At 41.2% G+C, this 23,398-nt stretch overlaps 1 protein-coding gene across 3 annotated transcripts in view; it reads left to right on the top strand.

Annotated features, from left to right (window-relative positions):
- The window catches only part of mid1.S (midline 1 S homeolog), a 161,395-nt gene that overhangs the window by 131,279 nt on the left and 6,718 nt on the right, over positions 1-23,398 (top strand). For all 3 annotated transcript variants that reach the window (XM_018249236.2, XM_018249234.2, XM_018249233.2), the window contains one exon: positions 2,424-2,585. In XM_018249236.2, the coding sequence (XP_018104725.1) occupies positions 2,424-2,585 (162 nt within the window). The remainder of the gene's footprint in view (positions 1-2,423; positions 2,586-23,398) is intronic.

Consider the following 23,398-nt stretch of genomic DNA (forward strand, 5'->3'; position numbering starts at 1 on the left):
GATGCTTCCAATCACTTTAAAAAGAAACACAATCCAAATCCCAAAGGCCTGTTTTTTTATGGTATTGATATTGCTCAATGGATTTGGGAGTGGAGGATACCTGCAAAACCTTAAAAAAAAATAACATTTATTTTTTGTATAATCTCATGGATTTTCAGGGTTTGAATATGGTTTGACCAGGCACTTTGATTGGATTTGACTGAACCCAAATCCTGCAGCAAAATACAGAATTTGGGTGAGATCCTTAGCCAAATCCACCCTTCTACTCCTGCCTACATTGAGCACTGGTTTTCTACACATCCATTGAATATTTTATGTTCACCAATGCTCTGAGTTATGTTTGCTGTTTTCATGCCACATTGCCTCTATGTGTTTTCATTGGTCAGTCTATAACTGAAACATAGCTTCTTTGTTAAGTTTTCAGGACTATCTTTCATGCTCTGTAAAAAATGGTGATCAAATACAGCATACATTAGTATTTGATTGGGAGACATTGCCCTGTAAAAAAGCATACAGGTATGATACCTGTTATGCAGAATACTCTGGACCTTGGGATAACAGACCATGTATCATGCAAACATTAAATACACATTAAATAAACACAATAAGCTTGCTTTGCTTCCAGTAAGGATTCGTTATAGTTGGGATCAATGACATGGTACTGTTTTATTATTTCAGAGTAAAGGGAAATCATTTTTTAAAATTTGGATTATTATATTATAATGCAGTCTATGGGAGATGGCCTTTCTGTAATTCAGAGCTTTCTAGATAACAGGATTCTGGATAATAGATTCCATACCTGTATTGTACTTTGCATTTATTTAGGCAGTCATATAAAAATATGGTTTATGCTACTGGTTTATACTATCTTTCCAAATTAAAAAACTACATTACATAAACTAAGCTGACAGAAAGTCTGTGTGTGTAGTGGTGTAAAATAATGGCATCAAATATGGCAATCAGAGGCATAATAGATAATATACACCTTTATACATATTGAATTTGTCAAGTTCATGAAACAGGACCCTTGCTGTGTGTGGGGGATGTAGACACTGTATCTTAATAATCTGTCTTTAATGCCACAATGGCAGGCACCAACCTCAAATCCATTTTGCCTTCCCATCTGCATGTCTACCAGTATTTTGGGGTTCCAAGTCTGGATGTATGACTGCATTAACAAATATCTATTTAACAATGAGTTGACCATAAATGGATGCTGTCATTGTATAATATACCATCTATTTAAAATGAAGTAAATACAATAGCATCTAGTATCACAATAGCCTTTGATATTATGTCTCATGGGAGACATACAAAATCAGAGGAGTGAAGCTGAAGCAAATTTATTACTTCATATGTGTAAATGAAAAAGCATTTTATTGCTTACTATGTAACCTGTTTCCAGCTCCACTTTTAGACATCACATCCTATGTGTCCCATGAAATCTGAACTGTACTTTTTACCATAGTTCATAGAAAAGGCTTGAACATATACAGCAAACACTCAGCAGAGAGGCTGTGGGTGAGGGAGGAACTCATCTGGGTCAGGGTGCCTCAGGGGACAGGGTTGATGTGACTGCTGCTGAATACAGTGTATGGCTCCAAGGGAGAATACACCGGGGGCAACTCTAGTGCTTACATTTCAGGAATAAAAGGCTGCAAAGAGGTTTTGAATATACTGTATTTCCCATGAAGTTCACTTTGTTTAACCTTTATTCTCCTGCATTAATCATAAGAATGTGATCATTTTCAAAAATGTCCTAAAACTTTCCAAATGTACTGTATTAAAATATTTCTGTACCTGCATAATGGAAAATTCTCCAGGAATATTATGGGAAGTATCTCTAAGCCACAGAATGACAAATGTGTTGAAAATTCATCGTACAATTGTGTGTGTAGCAATGTGTAATAATTTCCAACAATGCTCAGGCTTCCAGTGTTAGCTTGCACAGACAGCAGCCTAGTTCTCTCTTCTTAGCTATAGGCTTGGCTGCTCTCAGCCTGCACATTTTTCCAGGCTGAGAGAAATGAATGTCGGTGCCCCTGCTCTGTTGATTTCAAGTAGTTTTGCACACACTCAGTGGATTGGAAACTTTTAAAAGGGTTTAATTGGTTTAATGCAGTAAGAAATATATATAAATGTACCTGGCTGTTGAGTTTTTACTCTTTGATGGAAACTTATTTTAGTGAAATAACTGAAAGCTGAAATGCGTGAACCATTAGCAGCAGGAAAATTGTCCTTGGAATATCAAGGGCTCTCTGAAGTGCCTGGCACTTTCAGTTTAAAAAATAAAAAGGCTTTAAAGAAATCAGTAATCTAATGCCCATTGAGCTTCATTGGTGAAGCAAACATTAGGGAAACATTTCAGTGTATCACTTATGTGCTGCATGTTTTATGACTCTTCCATTTCCTTGATCTTACAGGTTTGTGTAACTCAGCCGACAGCTGGATGATTGTTCCCAATATCAAACAGAACCATTATACAGTTCATGGCCTGCAAAGTGGCACCAAGTACATATTCATTGTTAAGGCCATAAACCAAGCTGGAAGTCGCAATAGTGAACCTGGCAAGCTAAAAACCAACAGTGAGTAGCAAGTAAATTACTTTAATCCATATTTGCTTCTATAATTCCCATATAAAGGGGTCACAGAGTACAGTGCTTCTGTTGCATTGCCTTATTTTCATAGCAGTGAATTTAGTATGCTTTTCAATAATAACATGATCACTTTTTATTGAATAGTAAGTGGGCTACTGTTCCATATCACTAAAAGACAAGAAAGTTATGGTCTGGAAGGCATGGCACACACTTACCATATTTCAGAGAAAATTCCAATGATCCATGCACAAAGTATACCTGGAATTCATATTCAGATTTTTTGAGGGACCTTTCTTTGGATTAAAATGCCTTCTTTTTTGGCACCAGAAATGACTTAATTGATTTAAAGAGGGAACCTGTTCATCCTTCCACTCCTCTGCTCCTGACTACATTTCTTCACTTGTCTCAATGTACATTCATGACCATCGCCTCAATTGCTCTCACAAACACTGCCATATTCACCCCTGCTATCTCTTGCCTTGAACCTTTTTATCTTACTACTTCTTATCTGTGGAATTCTATCCCTGAATTCCTCCATAAAGACACTCTCTCAACCTGTTGATAAAGAAACTTAGATCCTACATTCTGGAGCACTAAAATATTGAGGAAGGGACATGTGTTCCCGAACGTTTGATCGTGATTGCAGTGTCTGAAAAATATGAAATAAATTTGGGATCACCCCTGTTGCAGCATTTAAATGTATTCTTTCTTATTGCACTAGAATATTACCTGTCCAGAATGTAGGAGTCTTTACCCAATCTTTTGTCTACTTTGCCTTATTTGTGCCTGTGTGCTAACCACCCACTTAGGCAAGTGACTTCCTTCCTACAGTGTCTCATACCACATGGCACTTAATCTCTGCACATTTATTCTTATTTATTTATTATGTGTGGCTTCCCTGTGTGTAGTTTTCTGTATTTAAAATTATACAGCTTCCCAGTTTGCTTGTAGTGCTTGTGTAATGTAATGGAAAGCCATTACAGTAATCTCTGTGTGGTGTGGTAAGGGAAAGGAGTTCTGAGGTGTATGTTCCAGTCCATGGCTGCTCACCTTTAGGAGCTCCCACCTGCACCACCCAGCCCACTCCCTGTGCCCGCCTACTCTCTGCCCTCATGCCACCCAGAGAGCAGCTGGGGAGAGGACGTAACTGCACTCTATAATTATGCCACACTTACAGTTCACTCCCTATTTACATAGTTACATAGTTAAATCGGGTTGAAAAAAGACAAAATCCATCAAGTTCAACCCCTCCAAATGAAAACCCAGCATCCATACACACACCCCTCCCTACTCTCACATAAATTATATATACCCATATCTATTCTAACAATAGAATTTAGTATCACAATAGTCTTTGATATTATGTCTATCCAAGAAATCATCCAAGCCACTCTTAAAGGCATTAACAGAATTAGCCATCACAACACCGGCAGTGCATTCCACAACCTCACTGACCTCACTGTGAAGAACCACCTACGATGCTTCAAATTAAAGTTTTTCCTTCTAGTCTGAAGGGGTGACCTCTGGTACGGTGATCCTCTTTATGGGTAAAAAGGTCCCCCCTGCTTTTTGTCTATAATGTCCTCTAATGTACTTGTAAAGTGTAATCATGTACCCTCGCAAGTGCCTTTTTTCAGAGAAAACAACCCCAACCATGACAGTCTACCCTCATTACATAAGTCTTCCATCCCTCTAACCAATTTAGTTGCACGTCTCTGCACTCTCTCCAGCTTATTTATATTCTTCTTAATGACTGGAGCCCAAAACTGCACTGCATACTCCAGATGAGGCCTTACGAGGGACATATAAAGAGGCAAAATTATGTTTTCATCCCTTGAGTTAATGCCCTTTTTTATGCCAGAAAGAACTTTATTTGCTTTAGTAGCCACTGAATGACACTGCCCAAAATTAGTCAACTTGTTATCTACAAAAACCCCAAAATCCTTCTCATTTAAGGAAACTCCCAACACACTGACATTTAGGGGGTTATTTATCAAGGTCCAAATTTACATGATTATTTCTATGTAAGAAATCCGAGTAACTCCGATTGCCCGAATGGACCTTATTTATGAAGAAAAAAGCCTGAAAAAATAGGGTCGGTCAAACTTCAGACCTTTCCCCAAAAACTCGGAAATTGTTGTGGTTTCTGCACAAAAAACTCAGGAATCTACGGAAAAAAAAGTTTTCGGACATATTTTGTGCAGAAACCACAAACTCATCGGATGTCGGTACGGACATCAGCACAGACACTGGGACCTTCCTCATTGATTTATACTCGAGAGCTTTTAAATGCCGGGGTTTCGGATTTGGAGTTTTTAGACCATCGGACTTCGTAGGTTTTTTTTCTCCAAAAACCTCGAATTATTCGAGTTTCGGATATTCGGACCTTGATAAATAACCCCCTTAGTGCATAACTAGCATTTATATTATTTTTGCCAAAGTGCATAACCCTGCATTTATCAACATTGAACCTCATTTTCCAGTTTGCTGCCCAGTTTCCCAACTAAAGGTGGCCATACATGGAGAGATCCTCTCGTTTGGCGATGTCGCCAAACGAGCGGCTCTCTCTCCGATATGCCCACCTTCAGTCCCATTCGATCAAAATCTAGCCGACTTTCGGCCAGTTCTCGATCGGGGAAGCCGTCTGGGGGCCCCATCAATGCCCATCTCGAGGTCATTAAAAAACAATTTGAAAAGCAAGGGACCTAGTACAGAGCCATGTGGAACTCCACTAACAACACTGGTCCAATTAGAAAATGTCCCATTTACCACCACTCTTTGTAGTCTATCTTTTAGCCAGTTCTCTATCCAGGTACATATACTATGTTCCAGGCCAACATTCCTTAAAGGAAAACTATACCCCCAAAATGAACAATGAAGCAACAGTTAGTTCATATCATATTAAGTGGCATATTAAAGAATCTCACCAAACTGGAATATATATTTAAGTAAATTTTGCCCTTTTACATCTCTTTCCTTGAGCCACCATTTCGTGATGGTCTCTGTGCTGTCTCAGAGATCTCCTGACCAGAAATACTACAACTCTAACTGTAACAGGAAGAAGTGTGGAAGCAAAAGATACAACTCTGTCTGTTAATTGGCTCATGTGACCTAACATGTATAGTTTGTTGATATCTTTGTGAGTACAGTGAATCCTACGATCCCGGGGGGGGGGGGGCCCTTATTTTTTAAAATGGCAATTTTCTATTTTGGATTACCCAATGACACATACTTCTAGAAAAGTATATTATTATGAAAATGGTTTATTTACATGAAGCAGGATTTTACATATGAGCTGTTTTATGCAATATCTTTTTATAGAGACCTACATTGTTTGGGGGGTATAGTTTTCCTTTAATTTAACCAGTAACCAACATCCTGCCACCCCCACTAAATGAAGCCTCCACTTCCCACAGGTAAACAGCAGCTTGGGTATGTTGCAATGGGTTAGTTGCCAGGGGCAACTGCACTATATAAACTGATTTGCACCACTCAGCACTGTATTTTTCTCATACTCCAGTAATACATTTTGCCAAAAAGTGCATTCAATAAATCATCTGTATGTTATTTTGAGATATGCCTCTAACTGTCGAGTTATTATAATTACATAGTTACCACACTTGATATCTTTCTGGCTCCAGTTAAACCAGCAGTTGTTTGTTTAAAGATGACTTATACTCTAAAATTCTGATAGATGTTATGTGGGTTTTCATCCTTCTTGCCAGAAAGCTATTGCTTTGTTCGTTCAATTAAAGAGATAATATTTTTTTTTTTTTTAAGAAAAGAAAACTTTACCTTCCAGTTCTTTTCTGTAAAAGAGAAATCCAATGCACAAAATACATAACTGGTAGAGCAGTGGGTAACTGGTGAAATTCTATATATGGCCATTCTAATTGGCTGCTTGTAAGGCACATTATTGCCAGATGATCTTCCTTATGCAGACAGACTTGTCTGTACATTTGTCAGTGCATGTCAGGTTGCAGTTCATAATCATGTATCTACTAAACCTGGTTCCTGTGTCTCTTTTGAGAGATTCCCAAATTTACCCTGATACTTTGCAACACAGTCTAAAAAAACTAGTAAACTTAACGAATAGACTTTATATGGTTAGAGGCTTGCAGCTCATTACCAAGATAGTAGCAAGTCAGAACCCCATAGCACATCTTAACACACATTCTGGACTCCTAGTGGTATACATTTCTCTGCAACTATAAAATCCAACATAAGTTACCCTTTAAAACAGCGTAAAGTGTAATTACTGCAGTTGGCCAGACTGCCATACCTAAAGATATTTATCTTTTTTTGTGGATGTTTTGCTTGTTTGAGCTGTCACAATTTTTCTGTTTGAAAGATATATTGTTTCAATGGGACTTGCATTTGGAAAATCTGCTTGGCAAGTGTAGGGAAGAGGAAGAAGCCTGCAGGCTTTGCTGACCCAAGTTCATCTGTTCTGAAGCCTCTAGAATTTGTTTTAGCCTGAATGGGCATAATTGAATGCCAGTTTAATTTCCCTCATCAGCATATAAAACAGACTCTTTTTTGACAGGATGCAATGTTTTTTGCCATTTTGTTTCCACCACTATATAAACCTTTTCCCTTGCAGTGACACCATGGCTTGTTCTTTTTAATAAATATCTGTGTTTTTTCTGTGTAATTATATGACCCATTGTGGGTCCCTTAAGCTGGTCACTTATGGGTAAATTGAACTCATTTAGTGAAGACACCCGTATGTGAAATGATCAGTGGCCTAGGTGACAATTATTAGATCTGCCAAATTACAGATTCTAGTTTTTGGTCGGTTTTCAGTCTTCCCAATCCATATCTGTCTGGTCCCTGATCAGATGTAAATCAGAGAGGAGATCATTTTGGTCCAGTACAAAGGACAATACAGTTAAGTGCCATTTACAGAGGTGGCAGCAATATTGGACCAATTATGGACAGACATTGATTTGTCATATGGTGGTTCTTCATTAAGAATGGATTGGCCCTGAATAATTCTACTAAGTTTTTATGTATGTGTGTAATAATACAGGATCTATTATCTGAAATGCTTGGGTCCTGGGGTTTTCTAAATGAGGGCTTTTTTACCCCACAATTTGTAATACCTTAAGTCTACTAAAAAATATTAAATAAGCACAATAGGATTATTTTGCCACCAATATGGATTTATGCAGCTTGGTTAGGATCAAGTACAAGGTACAGTTTTAGAAAAAGGAAATATAAAAATATAGAATTATTTACAGAGAGCAGCCTACCTATAATTTGAAACTGTCTGGATAACAGGTTTCTGAATAAGGCATTCCATACCTGTACAATGCCTATTTCAATATACTGATACTAAGCACCAGTAAAACATTATTAACATCCTTGCGTAAATCACAGATAGTTGTGTTTGGTGTTGCCAAGACATGCACAAATATTGGGTCTTCATTGACATAAACACATGCACCTGTAGGTGGGGCAGACTGCAGGGGATAAAGGTGTAGTGAGATACTGATTGGTTGGCTGGACTTCACTTGCACTGGTCTGCTTTCTTTATTCAAAAGATCTGTTAACCAATGTTATGCCTGTACTGGCCAACCATCTGAGCATGTATGTCACCTTGTGTGTTCGTGTGGCTGGGGAGGGGGAGGGCGTTCCAACAGACCTGTGATCCAATTGATTTGCAGTTGCTATGTTCATACCGAATATTACAGATGTACCTTGTTAGAGGTTGCCTGGTGCATGGATATTTTTGAGCTCTTATACCCCAGCAAATCTTTAAGCCCCAAAGTGAGCAAATGCTAAAGAAGATAATACTATGCAAATCAATGGAAGCTTACTGCTAACCAGACACTTTCCATTTTTGCAATTAAAAATGCCCTGTATCCTCAGGGTCTGTCTGGTCTTGGCATTGTGGAGTGGGCACTGGTCTGGGAGGACTCTTCTCCATTACTGGGGCACAGAACATTGACTGTTAATATTATATTTTCAGGTTATGCTTGTGTTTTCATTCATCCCCAGTGATAATACAATTTTTTTCCCGAAATGAAAAAATATGAAACTCTCATGGATCGCTATAACATCTGTGGATTTTACACTGTCTTTCATTAAACGGAAATATTTAATACCAAGTGCCTGGGGAAGTCAGATCATTATGTAAGAAAGACTGAGAACAGTTAGTTTAAAACTATGTGATGGGTCAGAGAAAAGACAGATGCCCTATTTGTTGCACACATAAACAGGAGACTCAGAGAGGCTGTTAATAATATAGAGCTGGCATGGTGTGGGGGGGGGGGTTCCCAGGAAAAAATGTGCAAAGTGCAAGAGCTAATACAGTATATAAGATTTAGAAATACAGTACATCAGCCCAAAACAAGCATATAGACTAGGCATTGCTCTGTGCTCTTACACATCTCATATTAGCAATTGGAGCATAATGCACCAAGCAGAGAGGAAAACACAGAAAAGTTGTATCACATTTACATATAACCCACTAGTTGTGTAAGTTTATATATAGTGAACAATTAATAGAGAGTAAAGAATGACCCCTAAATTGCACCTTCCCAATTATTATTCCATGAATCCCATGAACACAAGGTAAAACTTAACCTTTATTGGTATATTGTTAAAATAGCACCAAGGGTGAAGAATCAAAAAAGATTAAAATTACAACCAGGAGGAGCACATTGTAGCTGAATTATGCAGTGTGTCCCAGATGCTTGAGAAACGATCGTATTCAATACTGAAAGGATCCCATGAGAAGCATCACATTAAGGATTCACTGCATTCAGCCTTGTGAATCCAAAAAAAGCCCATGGTGATTATCCAAGGGGTTAATTGAGCTAAAAAAGTAACAGGCGCCTGTTACTTTTTTAGCTCAACCAGGCAGGGAGTTACTCGTGCTGCTAATTCAGTTAGTTGCTGCTAATTGTTCTGTAACGGATCCTTCCGTTGGAAACATAGTATCTCTGGGGGTGCAGTTAAGGTGTCTGACTCAATAGCACCATATCTGCTTACAGTGGAAGAATGTAACGCCGACCATCTCATTCGCTCAGACAGGATCTTTAACCTTATATTGCCCGTTCTATTAGGCATATTCCTTGCAAGGATTTGGGCCGATTTAATTGGTATCTGCATTCCAATTCTATTTAACTGTTGTAAACTGCAGATCTTTGCGCCCCTCAGTCAATTAACCCCTTGGATAATCACCATGGGCTTTTTTTGGATTCACAAGGCTGAATGCAGTGAATCCTTAATGTGATGCTTCTCATGGGATCCTTTCAGTATTGAATACGATCGTTTCTCAAGCATCTGGGACACACTGCATAATTCAGCTACAATGTGCTCCTCCTGGTTGTAATTTTAATCTTTTTTGATTCTTCACCCTTGGTGCTATTTTAACAATATACCAATAAAGGTTAAGTTTTACCTTGTGTTCATGGGATTCATGGAATAATAATTGGGAAGGTGCAATTTTGGGGTCATTCTTTACTCTCTATTAATTGTTCACTATATATCACTTGACCCTGCACACCAATTGTGTTTGCTGATAGGTGGAAGGTGCTGATTACTCCATTCTTTTTGCATTTTCATAAGTTTATATATACATATCAATATTAAATATATCAATAATATTTCTAAAAAGCACTCGCCAATGGCAGCAATGTGTAACAAATTGTTACAATTTTTTTCCACAAATGCTTTAGGAAAGGTATTCTCCACCAAAATATTATGGCACAAAATTGCTAGCATAGGAGAGTTCTCTTTGTAAAAGTGTCTTGAGGAAATGACAGCTGCCAACATAGGATTAGTTGTTCATGTGTTTTTATGGAAGCACATGGGTTGCTGTAATATTTGTATGTATAAATATTTCCCATAGACTGGTATAGTAACACATACAAGTGTAGGATTTGCTATTGATTTGCTATTGCTTGGTGGACCCTTGATATCAGGTCCTCTGGTCTTGTTACCCCAGTCTGACACTGCATATCCTCATAGTTTATTTTAAATTAACTTAAACCGAAGTTTCATAAACAACTTTTAATGTATTTTACTGATAATAAGGCAACAACTTTCAGATCAAATTATTGAGAAGGAAACCAAAAACTGTGACACATTGTTGCAAATGAAGTATAAAAATGAACATACTACGATGTTTGTTTCTGTGTCTTCATTTACTCTTTCCAATTGGTCCTTTATTTTTTTTAAAGCATTTTTATATTTTCTGTAAGCCTATCCCAAGGTGATTGTGAATTTCATTGTTCCTATCCATTTGCACAACTGCGAAAATCTATAAAAACAATAGTAGTTCTATGCAAACTCTCATAGGAAGTGGGCACTGTAAGCATCAAATGTTAAACTTTTCGAAAAGGTTGTTTCATTTCCATCCCAAATGGAAACAAAAGTGGCAAGCCAGATGTACCGTATATACTCGTGTATAAGCCGACCCGTGTATAAGCCGAGGTACCTAATTTACCTAAGAAAACTGGAAAAATGTATTGACTCGTGTATAAGCCTAGGGGCCCCATGTCAGATTTCAAAATGTGAATGTGTAAATGTGTAATCATGTTTTATGGCATAGAAATCTATCTAAAACTATTTAAAAGAGCCTCCCCATAATTCCATCAGCAGGAACATGACACTGCAAAAATATGCTTACCCTGAGAAGGATCAGTGTGGGCCAGGTTATAAATAGGACACAGTTCTCTAGCACAGACGCATAGTGATGCCACTGCTGATCCGACGGGGTAAAAACATCAAAATCCCTCATAAAATGGCTGGAGAAATGTTCCCCTTTACACCCAGCACCCTGCGAGCCCTGCAGAGACAGAGGGAGCAACTGGAGAGCGAAGATCGAAGGAGAGCGTTGAGCATCGAACTCTTGTCCCGCAGAGCTTTGACTTCCAGCCCAGCAGTGCGACCCCCTGTGACCCGGCCCCAGCAGGACTGTCCGTGACTGACTGTCACGATCGCCGCCCGGAGCAGGTCCAGGAGCTCCGGGCGGCGCGTCCTTCCCTGCCGGCGTTCGCTCCCAAAATGGCGGCGCCCATGGCCGCCACGGCGATCGTGACAGTCAGTCACGGACAGTCCTGCTGGGGCCGCGGAAGGAGCGTATCTACGGTATGACCCGCGTATAAGCCGAGGTTGAGTTTTTCAGCACATTTTGGGTGCTGAAAAACTCGGCTTATACGCGAGTATATACGGTAATCTCCAAAATAACCTGACCCATGGCCCAGGGAAGATCAGGGGTAAGTGGTTTGCTGTATATTATTCCAAGCAGAAAGCACTTTTAAGCCTGGTTTAACAAATACACAGTCATAAATTGAAGTCTCTGAAGTTACATTCCTTTAGGAATTAACCAGTTTAACCCAGAAACAGCTGTGAATTTGGATAACCCCAATTCCATATATTATCAGCAACAGAGCTACAATTATTACTATAGAGTTAATAAATACTCCTATATATATTGTATGTAAAACCAGTACACTCCATTCTGTCTTGTTTACAACTTCCATATTTGTAAATAATATATATATTTATAGAGACGTACACAATCTTAAAGTGGCCCACACTAACAGTAACGTAACTAGAGGGGGGTGGGCCCTGGCACGGGACGTGCAGCCGGGCCCCAGCCCCCCTCTGTACGCCCGGAAGCACTGAAGAAATTCGTGACACGCGAGCTGCCGGGGGGCCCTGAGGGGGTGCGGGCCCTGGCCCAATCGCACCCCCTGCTCCCCCGGTAGTTACGCCACTGCACACTAACAATATACAGAAATTTCTTTTTTCACATAAATTTTGAATGTAGGAATTAGCCATTCTATGCTTACCTAGATTATTCTGTTCTCACTTTATGCACTTTATCCCAACATGGAGACCTTGCATGTAAGTAAGTGTATTTCACGTGTCCCCTATGATTTGTTTTATTATTCCAGTGTGGTGTCCAAGCTTAACCTTGAATTGAACTTTAAAGCTTTACTTACAAAAGTGGAATTTTATTTTGCCATTAACAAGTCCTTTGGGATTTCTGCTGATCTACAGAACTTAGGGACATGTCTCCTAAAAGCCCCTTTAATTTCCTAGGACTGTTAGAGATACAGTGTGTCTAGACCTATATTTTACTATTTTAATGTGCAGTAACTCTGTAGGGATATGTAGAACGGCAGCATAAATTTTTTTGCAGTTGTTTTTTGTGGCATTTCATAGGAAGTAAGAAGAGACCATCTTTCTAAATCACAGATCTGCATGTTATGAGAAAATGTGCTCTCCTAACTGGTATAGGAACTGTAAGAAACTTAGAGGCCTATTTATTAATGGTAAAATTTTAGTGGTTTTTGAGGTTTTTGAAACCAGGGTTAAACTCTATTTCTCTAAAACCGAGAATGCTATGAAAGTTATTAAAAGATCCAAATAGAAATAGTACTAATTGAAAAATAAAAACGCTGAACAATGCACTAAAACCTCTAAAAATTTGCATTTTTCTGGAAATTACTAGCAAAAGCCTCTCAAATTCTGAAAGACTGATCCAATAGGATCAGCATAGCTCCCTTGGACTTTTCTGGGACATCAACAGCATTTACTTTGCACAGTTTTATAGTAGAGTTTTTTATGCTTTTTACACTTCATAAATCTCCAATATAAAAAGTTTATAAGATAATGTGTCTGTTACTGATAACATTAAAAAGCCTAATCAAAATGCGATCGTATTCTTCCCTGAAGCAGTTTAAGAACCTCATATCAGCTGGTAAAGTTATGAGATCTGTTATTCAGAAAGCTTCGAAATTATGGGACAGCCCTCTCCCATAGACCCCATTTTAAACAAATGATTCCCATTTTAAACAAATGATTTCCTTTTTTTCTTTGTAATAATAAAATCATACTTTATACTTGATCCCAACTAAGATATAATTAATCCTTATTGGAAACAGTGCAATCCTAATGGGTTTATTTAATGTTTAAATTATTTTTTAAGTAGATTTAAGGTATGGAGATAGAGAGCATTCTGGATAACAAGATCCCATGCCTGTACTTCTGCCAGGGAAACAAAAGTCCTGTTCAATTCTACTCTTCTATTTAGTGATGGATAATTATACATAACAGCCTTTCATTTAATGCAGGAGTAGTGGATGTGATTGTGCAAGATCTATGTCTTATCTCAGCTCACTCTGTAGCTCACTAGTAATTATCGTTTCTCCACATGAAATTATGAATCTTAAAAATGGTTTTATGTATTAAGTAAGCCAGGGAATGTGTATTACTATTTAGTAGAAAACCCATATATGTGTCTTTTCATACTATCCATTGATACGATGATTAATTTTATGAGAAGAAGAATATGGATGCCAGAGAAATATTTGCTTGCCTTTAAGAAATGAGAAGTAAATGACTTTCCATGCATATGGCAAAATTGGAATCAGCTAGTGATGGCAGAGGAGGGATGCCTTCCTGTTCATGAACAGTGGCAGCCAAGGCTTAAAGTAAAGTCATGGCATCTGTGGACTAATATTTTTTTATTCTGTATAGATACACACCTCATTGAAGTTTTGGGTTTCCTGCAGGTTATTTGAAGAAGAATATAGGTTCTTTTTTTAACAAGAGAAAATTAATTTGAAGAGGAAAATGTAGGCATGGATATCATTTAGTAACATAGCAAAGGGTATAATGCAAGGACTCAATGGAAATTTTCTGGTAAAGAAATTATTGTATTCAGTGAAACACCACATTTGGAAGCTGTCCACATATCCCAAGCTTGTTGAAGGATTCATGTATTTCAAATATGGAATACTTTTTCATCTGCAAAGTATTTTTATGTTTTATTCAGTACTTACACTATATTCACTTAACTTATATTCAGTTGTTAAATGATTTTACTCCTAAATATATTTTAACATAATGGGGTATCAATGTAAAGACTGTGTTGAGCCCTTTGCTTCCTCTACTCAAACCCATATACTGTACAATATGCCTTTGCTCCACTTTAGTAAATCCTAATGGGAATACTCAGGGAATACAAGATTGCAGTCTGTCTGGAAATGTCAATACCACTTTTATTAAAGCACAGTATTAAAAAATAATGGCTTGGGTGTTGTAATTAGGTCTTAGTTGAGGCTTGGAGTAGGGATGTCGCGGACTGTTCGCCCGCGAACTAATTCGCGCGAACATCGGCTGTTCACATCCGCCGAATGTTCGCGAACGTCGCGCGACGTTCGCCAATTTGGGTTCGCCTTAGCTGGCACTTATTTTTGACCTCTCACCCCAGACCAGCAGATACATGGCAGCCAATCAGGAAGCTCTCCCTCCTGGACCACCCCCACACCCCCTGGACCACTCCCCTTCCATATATAAACTGAAGCCCTGCAGCGTTTTTTCATTCTGCCTGTGTGTGCTTGGAAGAGCTAGTGTAGGGAGAGAGCTGTTTAGTGATTTGAGGGACAGTTGATAGTAACTTTGCTGGCTAGTAATCTACTTGATACTGCTCTGTTTTGTAGGGACAGAACTCTGCAGGGATTTGAGGGACAGTGAGTTTAGGTTAGTTAGCTTTGCTGACTAGTAATCTACCTTCTACTGCAGTGCTCTGTATGTAGCTGCTGTGGGCACTGCTTCTGATCTCATCTGCTGACTGCTGTAATAACCCAATAGTCCTTGTAAGGACTGCTTTTATTTTCTTTTTGTTTTTTTACTTTGCTACTATAAGAGCCCAGTGCTATTAGTCTAGCTGTGTTGGGGAGTGGGACTGGTGTGCTGCTCCTAGTAGTTCAGCACCAACCAGAGTAATTTTTTTTTTTTAATATATGTATATATTTTTTTATTTTACTTATCTTACTGTTCTTTAACGTGTCCAGTGCTGTTTGCTGTTCTTCATAGTAGTGCACCAATAGTAGTGCACTTGCAGGCATTGTTTGCCCAGTGTGTTCTTCAAACAACTGCCACCTAGCTGTGTGAGCTTTTTCACATTCTGTCTAAATATCAATAATAATACCGTCTCCAGAAACACCACCTGAGTGACGTTTTTCAAGCAGCAATAATATATTCCGAACAGCTAATATAATATATAAGATAATAATAAGCTAATATAAGCTAATATAAGCTAATAATATATTAGAACAGCTAACAGGTGCAAATAAGATACTTTGTAACAATTTTGACTCTGGTTGGTGCTGGTAGTGGTGAACTACTAGGAGGAGCAGCACACCAGTCCCTCTTTTCTCTGCACTGAACAGCCAGAAAAAAAAACAGTTTCTAACTTAATTAGCTTTTGGCAGAGAGCTCAGAACAGCTAACAGGTGCAAATAAGATACTTTGTAACAATTCTGACTCTGGTTGGTGCTGGTGGTGGTGAACTACTAGGAGGAGCAGCACACCAGTCCCTCTTTTCTCTGCACTGAACAGCCAGAAAAAAAAACAGTTTCTAACTTAATTAGCTTTTGGCAGAGAGCTCAGAACAGCTAACAGGTGCAAATAAGATACTTTGTAACAATTTTGACTCTGGTTGGTGCTGGTAGTGGTGAACTACTAGAAGGAGCAGCACACCAGTCCCACTCCCCAACACAGCTAGACTAATAGCACTGGGCTCTTACAGTAGCAAAGTAAAAAAAACAAAAAAGAAAATAAAAGCAGTCCTTACAAGGACTATTGGGTTACAGGCAGCAGTCAGCAGATGAGAGATCAGCAGCAGGACAGCTGCCCACAGCAGCTACATACAGAGCACTGCAGTAGAAGGTAGATTACTAGCCAGCAAAGCTACCTAACCTAAAATGTCCATCAAATCCTTGCAGAGTTCTGTAAAGGGCAGAAATCACACTACATTTCTAAACTTGTGTAATAAACTGCTTTAAAACGTCCGGCGTCTACATGCCAATCAAGTCGTGTAAAGGTTACAGCCTGTTCACACGCAAAGACAAAACGCGGCGCTTACTGCAACGCAAAAAACCGCAAAGAGCTTTAATGAATGATACCGTCAAGTGAGCAAATAATAGTTTTTAATTACTAGTTGCTTGTCACCTCCAGGATGTTCGTCCTGTTGGTGGCAATATTTCTGTAGTGGTGTGTTTAGCAGTCACCGTGCTTGTGCGCACGTGCACGGTCAGGCAGAGGTAATTCAATGTACAGTGAAGTGAACCAAAAAACACTGATTCTGCAGTGTGGGCCCAGTTTTGGTCTACTTTATTGATCACCTGCGGTGACCATAAAAGATGCGATTTTGCCACTGTTGCAGAACCCTGAAAAATTAGGCATGTGTACTTTCCTGAAAAATTATGTTTTTTTTGTCGCAGCCACTGAAGCACAGAGGCCAGAAAAAATATGCCATATAAATGCTGAAAATATAAAAAAATTTTGTCGCAGCCACTGAAGCACAGAGGCCAGAAAAAATATGCCATATAAATGCTGAACATATATATTTTTTTGGTTGCAGCCACTGAAGCACAGAGGCCAGAAAAACTCAGGATTTACCTGTCCAAAAAGTTTTGCTTAAAATGAAACCAGTAGGGTTTGCACCCTAGTTTGTAACGGTGGTGGAGGGAGGAGGACGCTAAAGGACAGCTGTGTGTGGAGTCATGCGGCGTGCAGAGAAGGACAGCTGCATGGGGAGTCAGAACAAGTCTTCAGGCGTGCAGTAACCCTCCGAGATCCATGCCTCATTCATTTTAATAAAGGTCAGGTAATCCACACTTTTGTGACCTAGGCGAGTTCTCTTCTCAGTTACAATCCCTCCTGCTGCACTGAAGGTCCTTTCTGAGAGGACACTTGAGGCGGGGCAAGACAAGAGCTTCATGGCAAATTGTGACAGCTCTGGCCACAGATCAAGCCTGCGCACCCAGTAGTCCAGGGGTTCATCGCTCCTCAGAGTGTCGATATCTGCAGTTAATGCCAGGTAGTCCGCTACCTGCCGGTCGAGGCGTTCTCTGAGGGTGGATCCAGAAGGGTTCTGGCGCTGCCTTGGACTGAAAAACCTTTGCATGTCTGACGTTACAGAGTGGCCAAAGTGCATTGTCCTTGCAGGTGCGCTCGTGGCAGGATTACTGGCACCTCTGCCCCTGGAATGTTGATGAGTTCCTGAAGTGACATCACCCTTAAAAGCATTGTACAACATGTTTTGCAGGCTGGTTTGTAAATGCAGCATCCTTTCGGACTTGTGGTACGTTGGTAACATTTCTGCCACTTTATGCTTGTACCGAGGGTCTAGTAGCGTTGCGACCCAGTACAGGTCCTTCTCCTTAAGCCTCTTGATACGGGGGTCCTTCAACAGGCATGACAGCATGAAAGACCCCATTCTCACAAGGTTGGATGCAGAGGTATCCATCTCCGCTTCCTCGTTATCAAGGACTACATCATCCACGGTCTCCTCCCCCCAGCCACGTACAAGACCAGGGGTCCCCAAAAGGTCACCACAAGCCCCCTGGGAAGCCTGCTCCTGTTGGTCCTCCTCCTCCACAAAGCCACCTTCCTCCTCTGACTCCACTTCTGACACCTCTCCCTGCGTTGCAGCAGGTGCCTGGGCTCGTTCTGGTGATTCCGACCAGAAATCGTGCGCTTCCTGCTCCTCGTCACGCTGGTCTACAGCCTCATCTGTCACTCGTCGCACGGCACGCTCCAGGAAGAAAGCAAAGGGTATTAGGTCGCTGATGGTGCCTTCGGTGCGACTGACCATGTTTGTAACCTCTTCAAAAGGGCGCATGAGCCTGCAGGCATCGCGCATAAGCACCCAGTAACGGGGGAAAAAAATCCCCAGCTCTGCAGATCCAGTCCTACCACCCAGTTCAAACAGGTATTCATTGACGGCTCTTTGTTGTTGCAGCAGACGTTCAAACATGAGGAGCGTTGAATTCCAGCGAGTCTGGCTGTCGCAAATTAAACGCCTGACTGGCATGTTGTACCGCTGCTGAATGTCAGCAAGGCGTGCCATGGCTGTGTAGGAACGTCTGAAATGGGCCGACACCTTCCTGGACTGCCTGAGAATGTCCTGGAATCCTGGGTACTTCGAGACAAAACGTTGGACTATTAAATTCAGAACATGTGCCATGCAGGGCACATGTGTTAAATTGCCCAGTCTCAGTTTTGCCAACAGATTGCTTCCGTTGTCACACACCACTTTTCCGATCTTCAGTTGGTGTGGGGTCAGCCACCGATCGGCCTGTGACTGCAGAGATGACAGGAGTACAGATCCGGTATGGTTTCTGCTTTCCAGGCACGTCATCCCCAAGACAGCATGACAACGGCGTACCTGGCACGTCGAATAGCCTAGGGGGAGCTGGGGGTGCACAGGTGTGGAGGAGGAGGACCCAGCAGCAGAGGAGGAGGAAGCAGAGGAAGAAGACGAGGTAGAGAGCGAAGGAGGAGTAGAGGTGGTGGCAGAACCGCTTGCAATCCGTGGTGGTGACACCAACTCCACTGTTGTTGTTGAGCCACGCATTCCCTGCTTCCCAGCCATAACCAAGTTCACCCAGTGGGCAGTGTAGGTGACATACCTGCCCTGACCATGCTTGGAGGACCATGCATCAGTAGTCATATGGACCTTTGCCCCAACACTAAGTGACAGAGATGCGGTGACTTGGCTCTGCACAAGGTGGTACAGGTGTGGTATTCCCTTCTTGGAAAAAAAATTGCGGCTGGGTACCTTCCACTGCGGTGTCCCAATTGCTACAAATTTGCGGAAGGCCTCAGAGTCCACCAGCTGGTATGGTAAAAGCTGGCGGGCTAAGAGTGCAGACAAGCCAGCTGTCAGACGCCGGGCAAGGGGGTGACTCGCAGACATTAGCTTCTTACGCTCAAACATGGCCCTCACAGAAACTTGGCTGGGGGCAGATGACTGGGAACTGGTGGTCAAGGTGGAAGGCGGAGTGGAGGGTGGTTCAGACGGGTCAAGGACAGCAGAGGTAGAGCAGTAAGATGCTGGACCAGAAGGAGGGTGGCTTTTAGTTTGCTGCCTTTGAGGTGTTGCTCCCATAGTGCTTTGTGCTTGCCGTTCATGTGCCTTCGCATAGAAGTTGTACCTATGTGGGTGTTGGGCTTCCCAAGACTCAGTTTCTGACTGCACTCATTGCAAATTACAACGCTTTTGTCAGAAGCACACACATTAAAAAAATCCCACATTGCTGACCTTTTTGAAGCTGGCAATCTGGCGGTAACAGTAGAAGTTGGCGGCAATGGCGGGTGCGTTGGCCGGCTGACCACAGGTGCCGATACATGTTGTTGCCCTACTGTTCCCTGCGAGCTGTCCTCCCTGCTTCTTCTAAGTCTTATTTTCCTCCTGCCTCTCTGACTCTCCGTCTCTCCATCTGAACTATCCTCCTCTTGCTCTCTTCTACTGGGCACCCACAAAACATCAATCTCCTCATCATCATTCTCCTCAGATGCATCAATTTCTTCTAACAGCTCACAGAAGGAAGCAGCAGCGGGGACCTCCTCATCACTCATTATGTCCATCTCTGTTGTGTTGTCTGCCAGAATTATATCTGGTGTAACGTCCTCATCTCCTTCATCTTCTTCTGCCAATAATGGTTGCGCATCACTCAGTTCAAGAAACTCATGTGTAAATAACTCCTCTGACTCCAGTGAAGAAGGGGCGCCGGTGGTGGAGGAAGTGTTACGTGGGGTGCCCATAGCAGAGGAGGATGAGGATGTTGTGGCAAAGTTAGAAACGGTAGAGGATGGGGTGTGCTGTGTAAGCCAGTCAACTACCTCTTCAGCATTTTGGGAGTTCAGGGTAATTGCCTTTGTAAAACTGGGCAATTTCCTAGGGCCACAGGATAGCATAGCAGCACGGCCCCTAGTGCCTCTGCGTGGCGGCCTGCCTTTGCCTGGCATTTTTTTTTTAAAACAACAACAAAACAACTCAGGTGATGTTTCTGGAGACGGTATTATTATTGATATTTAGACAGAATGTGAAAAAGCTCACACAGCTAGGTGGCAGTTGTTTGAAGAACACACTGGGCAAACAATGCCTGCAAGGTCAACGTATACACTACAGCAGTGGATACAGAATATATTATTGCTGCTTGGAAAACGTCACTCAGGTGGTGTTTCTGGAGACGGTATTATTATTGATATTTAGACAGAATGTGAAAAAGCTCACACAGCTAGGTGGCAGTTGTTTGAAGAACACACTGGGCAAACAATGCCTGCAAGTGCACTACTATTGGTGCACTACTATGAAGAACAGCAAACAGCACTGGACACGTTAAAGAACAGTAAGATAAGTAAAATAAAAAAATATATATATATATTAAAAAAAAAATTACTCTGGTTGGTGCTGAACTACTAGGAGCAGCACACCAGTCCCACTCCCCAACACAGCTAGACTAATAGCACTGGGCTCTTATAGTAGCAAAGTAAAAAAACAAAAAAGAAAATAAAAGCAGTCCTTACAAGGACTATTGGGTTATTACAGCAGTCAGCAGATGAGATCAGAAGCAGTGCCCACAGCAGCTACATACAGAGCACTGCAGTAGAAGGTAGATTACTAGTCAGCAAAGCTAACTAACCTAAACTCACTGTCCCTCAAATCCCTGCAGAGTTCTGTCCCTACAATACAGAGCAGTATCAAGTAGATTACTAGCCAGCAAAGTTACTATCAACTGTCCCTCAAATCACTAAACGGCTCTCTCCCTACACTAGCTCTTCCAAGCACACACAGGCAGAATGAAAAAACGCTGCAGGGCTTCAGTTTATATATGGAAGGGGAGTGGTCCAGGGGGTGTGGGGGTGGTCCAGGAGGGAGAGCTTCCTGATTGGCTGCCATGTATCTGCTGGTCTGGGGTGAGAGGTCAAAAATAAGCGCCAGCTAAGGCGAACCCAAATTGGCGAACGTCGCGCGACGTTCGCGAACATTCGGCGGACGCGAACAGCCGATGTTCGCGCGAATTAGTTCGCCGGCGAACAGTCCGCGACATCCCTAGTGTGCTGCTCCTCCTAGTAGTTCACCACTACCAGCACCAACCAGAGTCAAAATTGTTACAAAGTATCTTATTTGCACCTGTTAGCTGTTCTGAGCTCTCTGCCAAAAGCTAATTAAGTTAGAAACTGTTTTTTTTCTGGCTGTTCAGTTCAGAGAAAAGAGGGACTGGTGTGCTGCTCCTCCTAGTAGTTCACCACTACCAGCACCAACCAGAGTCAAAATTGTTACAAAGTATCTTATTTGCACCTGTTAGCTGTTCTGAGCTCTCTGCCAAAAGCCAATTAAGTTAGAAACTGTTTTTTTTCTGGCTGTTCAGTGCAGAGAAAAGAGGGACTTTCCAGTACAAAAGAGGGACAGGGGGTTGAGTGGTCAAAAGAGGGACAGTTGGGAGGTATGCAAGTGCCACCTAGCTGTGTGAGCTTTTTCACATTCTGTCTAAATAACAATAATAATTCCGTGTCCGTAAACATCACCTGAGTGATGTTTTTACAGCAGCAATAATATATTCCGTATCCACTACTGTATACGTTGCCCTTGCAGGCATTGTTTGCCCAGTCTTTAACCAAGTGCCGCCTAGCTGTGTGAGCTTTTTCACATTCCGTGTCCAGAAACATCACCTGAGTGACGTAGTGTGATTTCTGCCCTTTACAGCACAAAACGCAGCGCTGTGTCAACAATGTATTTTTCAGATACATTTTTGCCCTTGATCCCCCTGAAATGTCTTTTCTAGCTTTTAAAATTCGCCTTCCCATTGAAGTCTATGGGGTTCGCGACGTTCGCGAACCGTTCGCATTTTTGGACGCAAGTTCGCGAATATGTTCGCGAACATTTTTTCCGCCGTTCGCTACATCCCTAGCTTGGAGCTCATTCTTTCTGTCTGGTGTGCTGGCTAAATAGTGGTCCAGTTCTCAGTATAAGATGAGATGAGATCTTGCAGTAAGCTGAGTTTTTCCCTTACTCTGCCCTCTGTATCTATCTCTTTTTGTTTGTAACTCTGTTTCCTATTGGCTGTTTCTTCACAGGCAGGTTAATTTTGTCAGGACAGTTTACTTTTCAAAAAGCTAAAGTTGTGTTTTTATGGAGTTCCCCTTTAAGCAAGGTATGTAATTCTGTTAGCGGGCTGCTGGAGTAGCTTTCTAAAGATGGAACTCTGGTCCTGAAAACTCTCCTAGAAAATTAAACGTTATCATTAAAAATAACTTCTATGTTAAGGGAAAAAAATAGGTAAGCCCAATATAGTGCTGAAAGTTGCATATAAGAAATACAGTGCTAGTGTTCTGTCCCTTTCCTTCTAAAGCTCTTGTAGGGATGTTTGGCTAAATGCATTACTGCAATGTGAATTTGCCCAGGAGACAGTTGGAATGGTACCTCTACAAGCCTGCTTCCTGTCCCACCCAGTTTCCTGTTATTGCACTGTGTGTCCGATTCTGCCAGGTATTAAAGCAGACCATGCCAACACCAACAGCTAGTGATTTTACACCTTTATCTCTTTTCATGAATTTATTTGTCTTTTTTATAGGTGCTATTTATCTCAAGCAATACTTTGTTATTGCTTTTATTTTTCAAACTAAAATATGCCTTATAGCTTTTGAACTGTAACTACCATCATTCCATCTTTCTTTACCAGCCATTGGATACAGAGGATGGTGGGTTTAGATGCTAAAATAGCACTATAATGTTTCATTCCGACACTATTCCCTGACATTCTCCTGCTCAACTGGGGCACTAGGCATTGCCATCTCCCTGCTCACATGTAGTAACACACAGAAGGTACTTCAGATAGCAATGCCTTAAAGATTAAACCCCCCTGTAAAATATATATTGGGTCCAACACGTTGGATGCATTTACTGTGCCTCCAGACAGAAGTGCAAAAAGATTAAAGGAGAAACAAACCCTTAATAAAAAAAAAACCCTACCCCCTACCCT

Source organism: Xenopus laevis, chromosome 2S (genome assembly GCF_017654675.1).
Source record: "Xenopus laevis strain J_2021 chromosome 2S, Xenopus_laevis_v10.1, whole genome shotgun sequence".
Classification (NCBI taxonomy): domain Eukaryota; kingdom Metazoa; phylum Chordata; class Amphibia; order Anura; family Pipidae; genus Xenopus; species Xenopus laevis.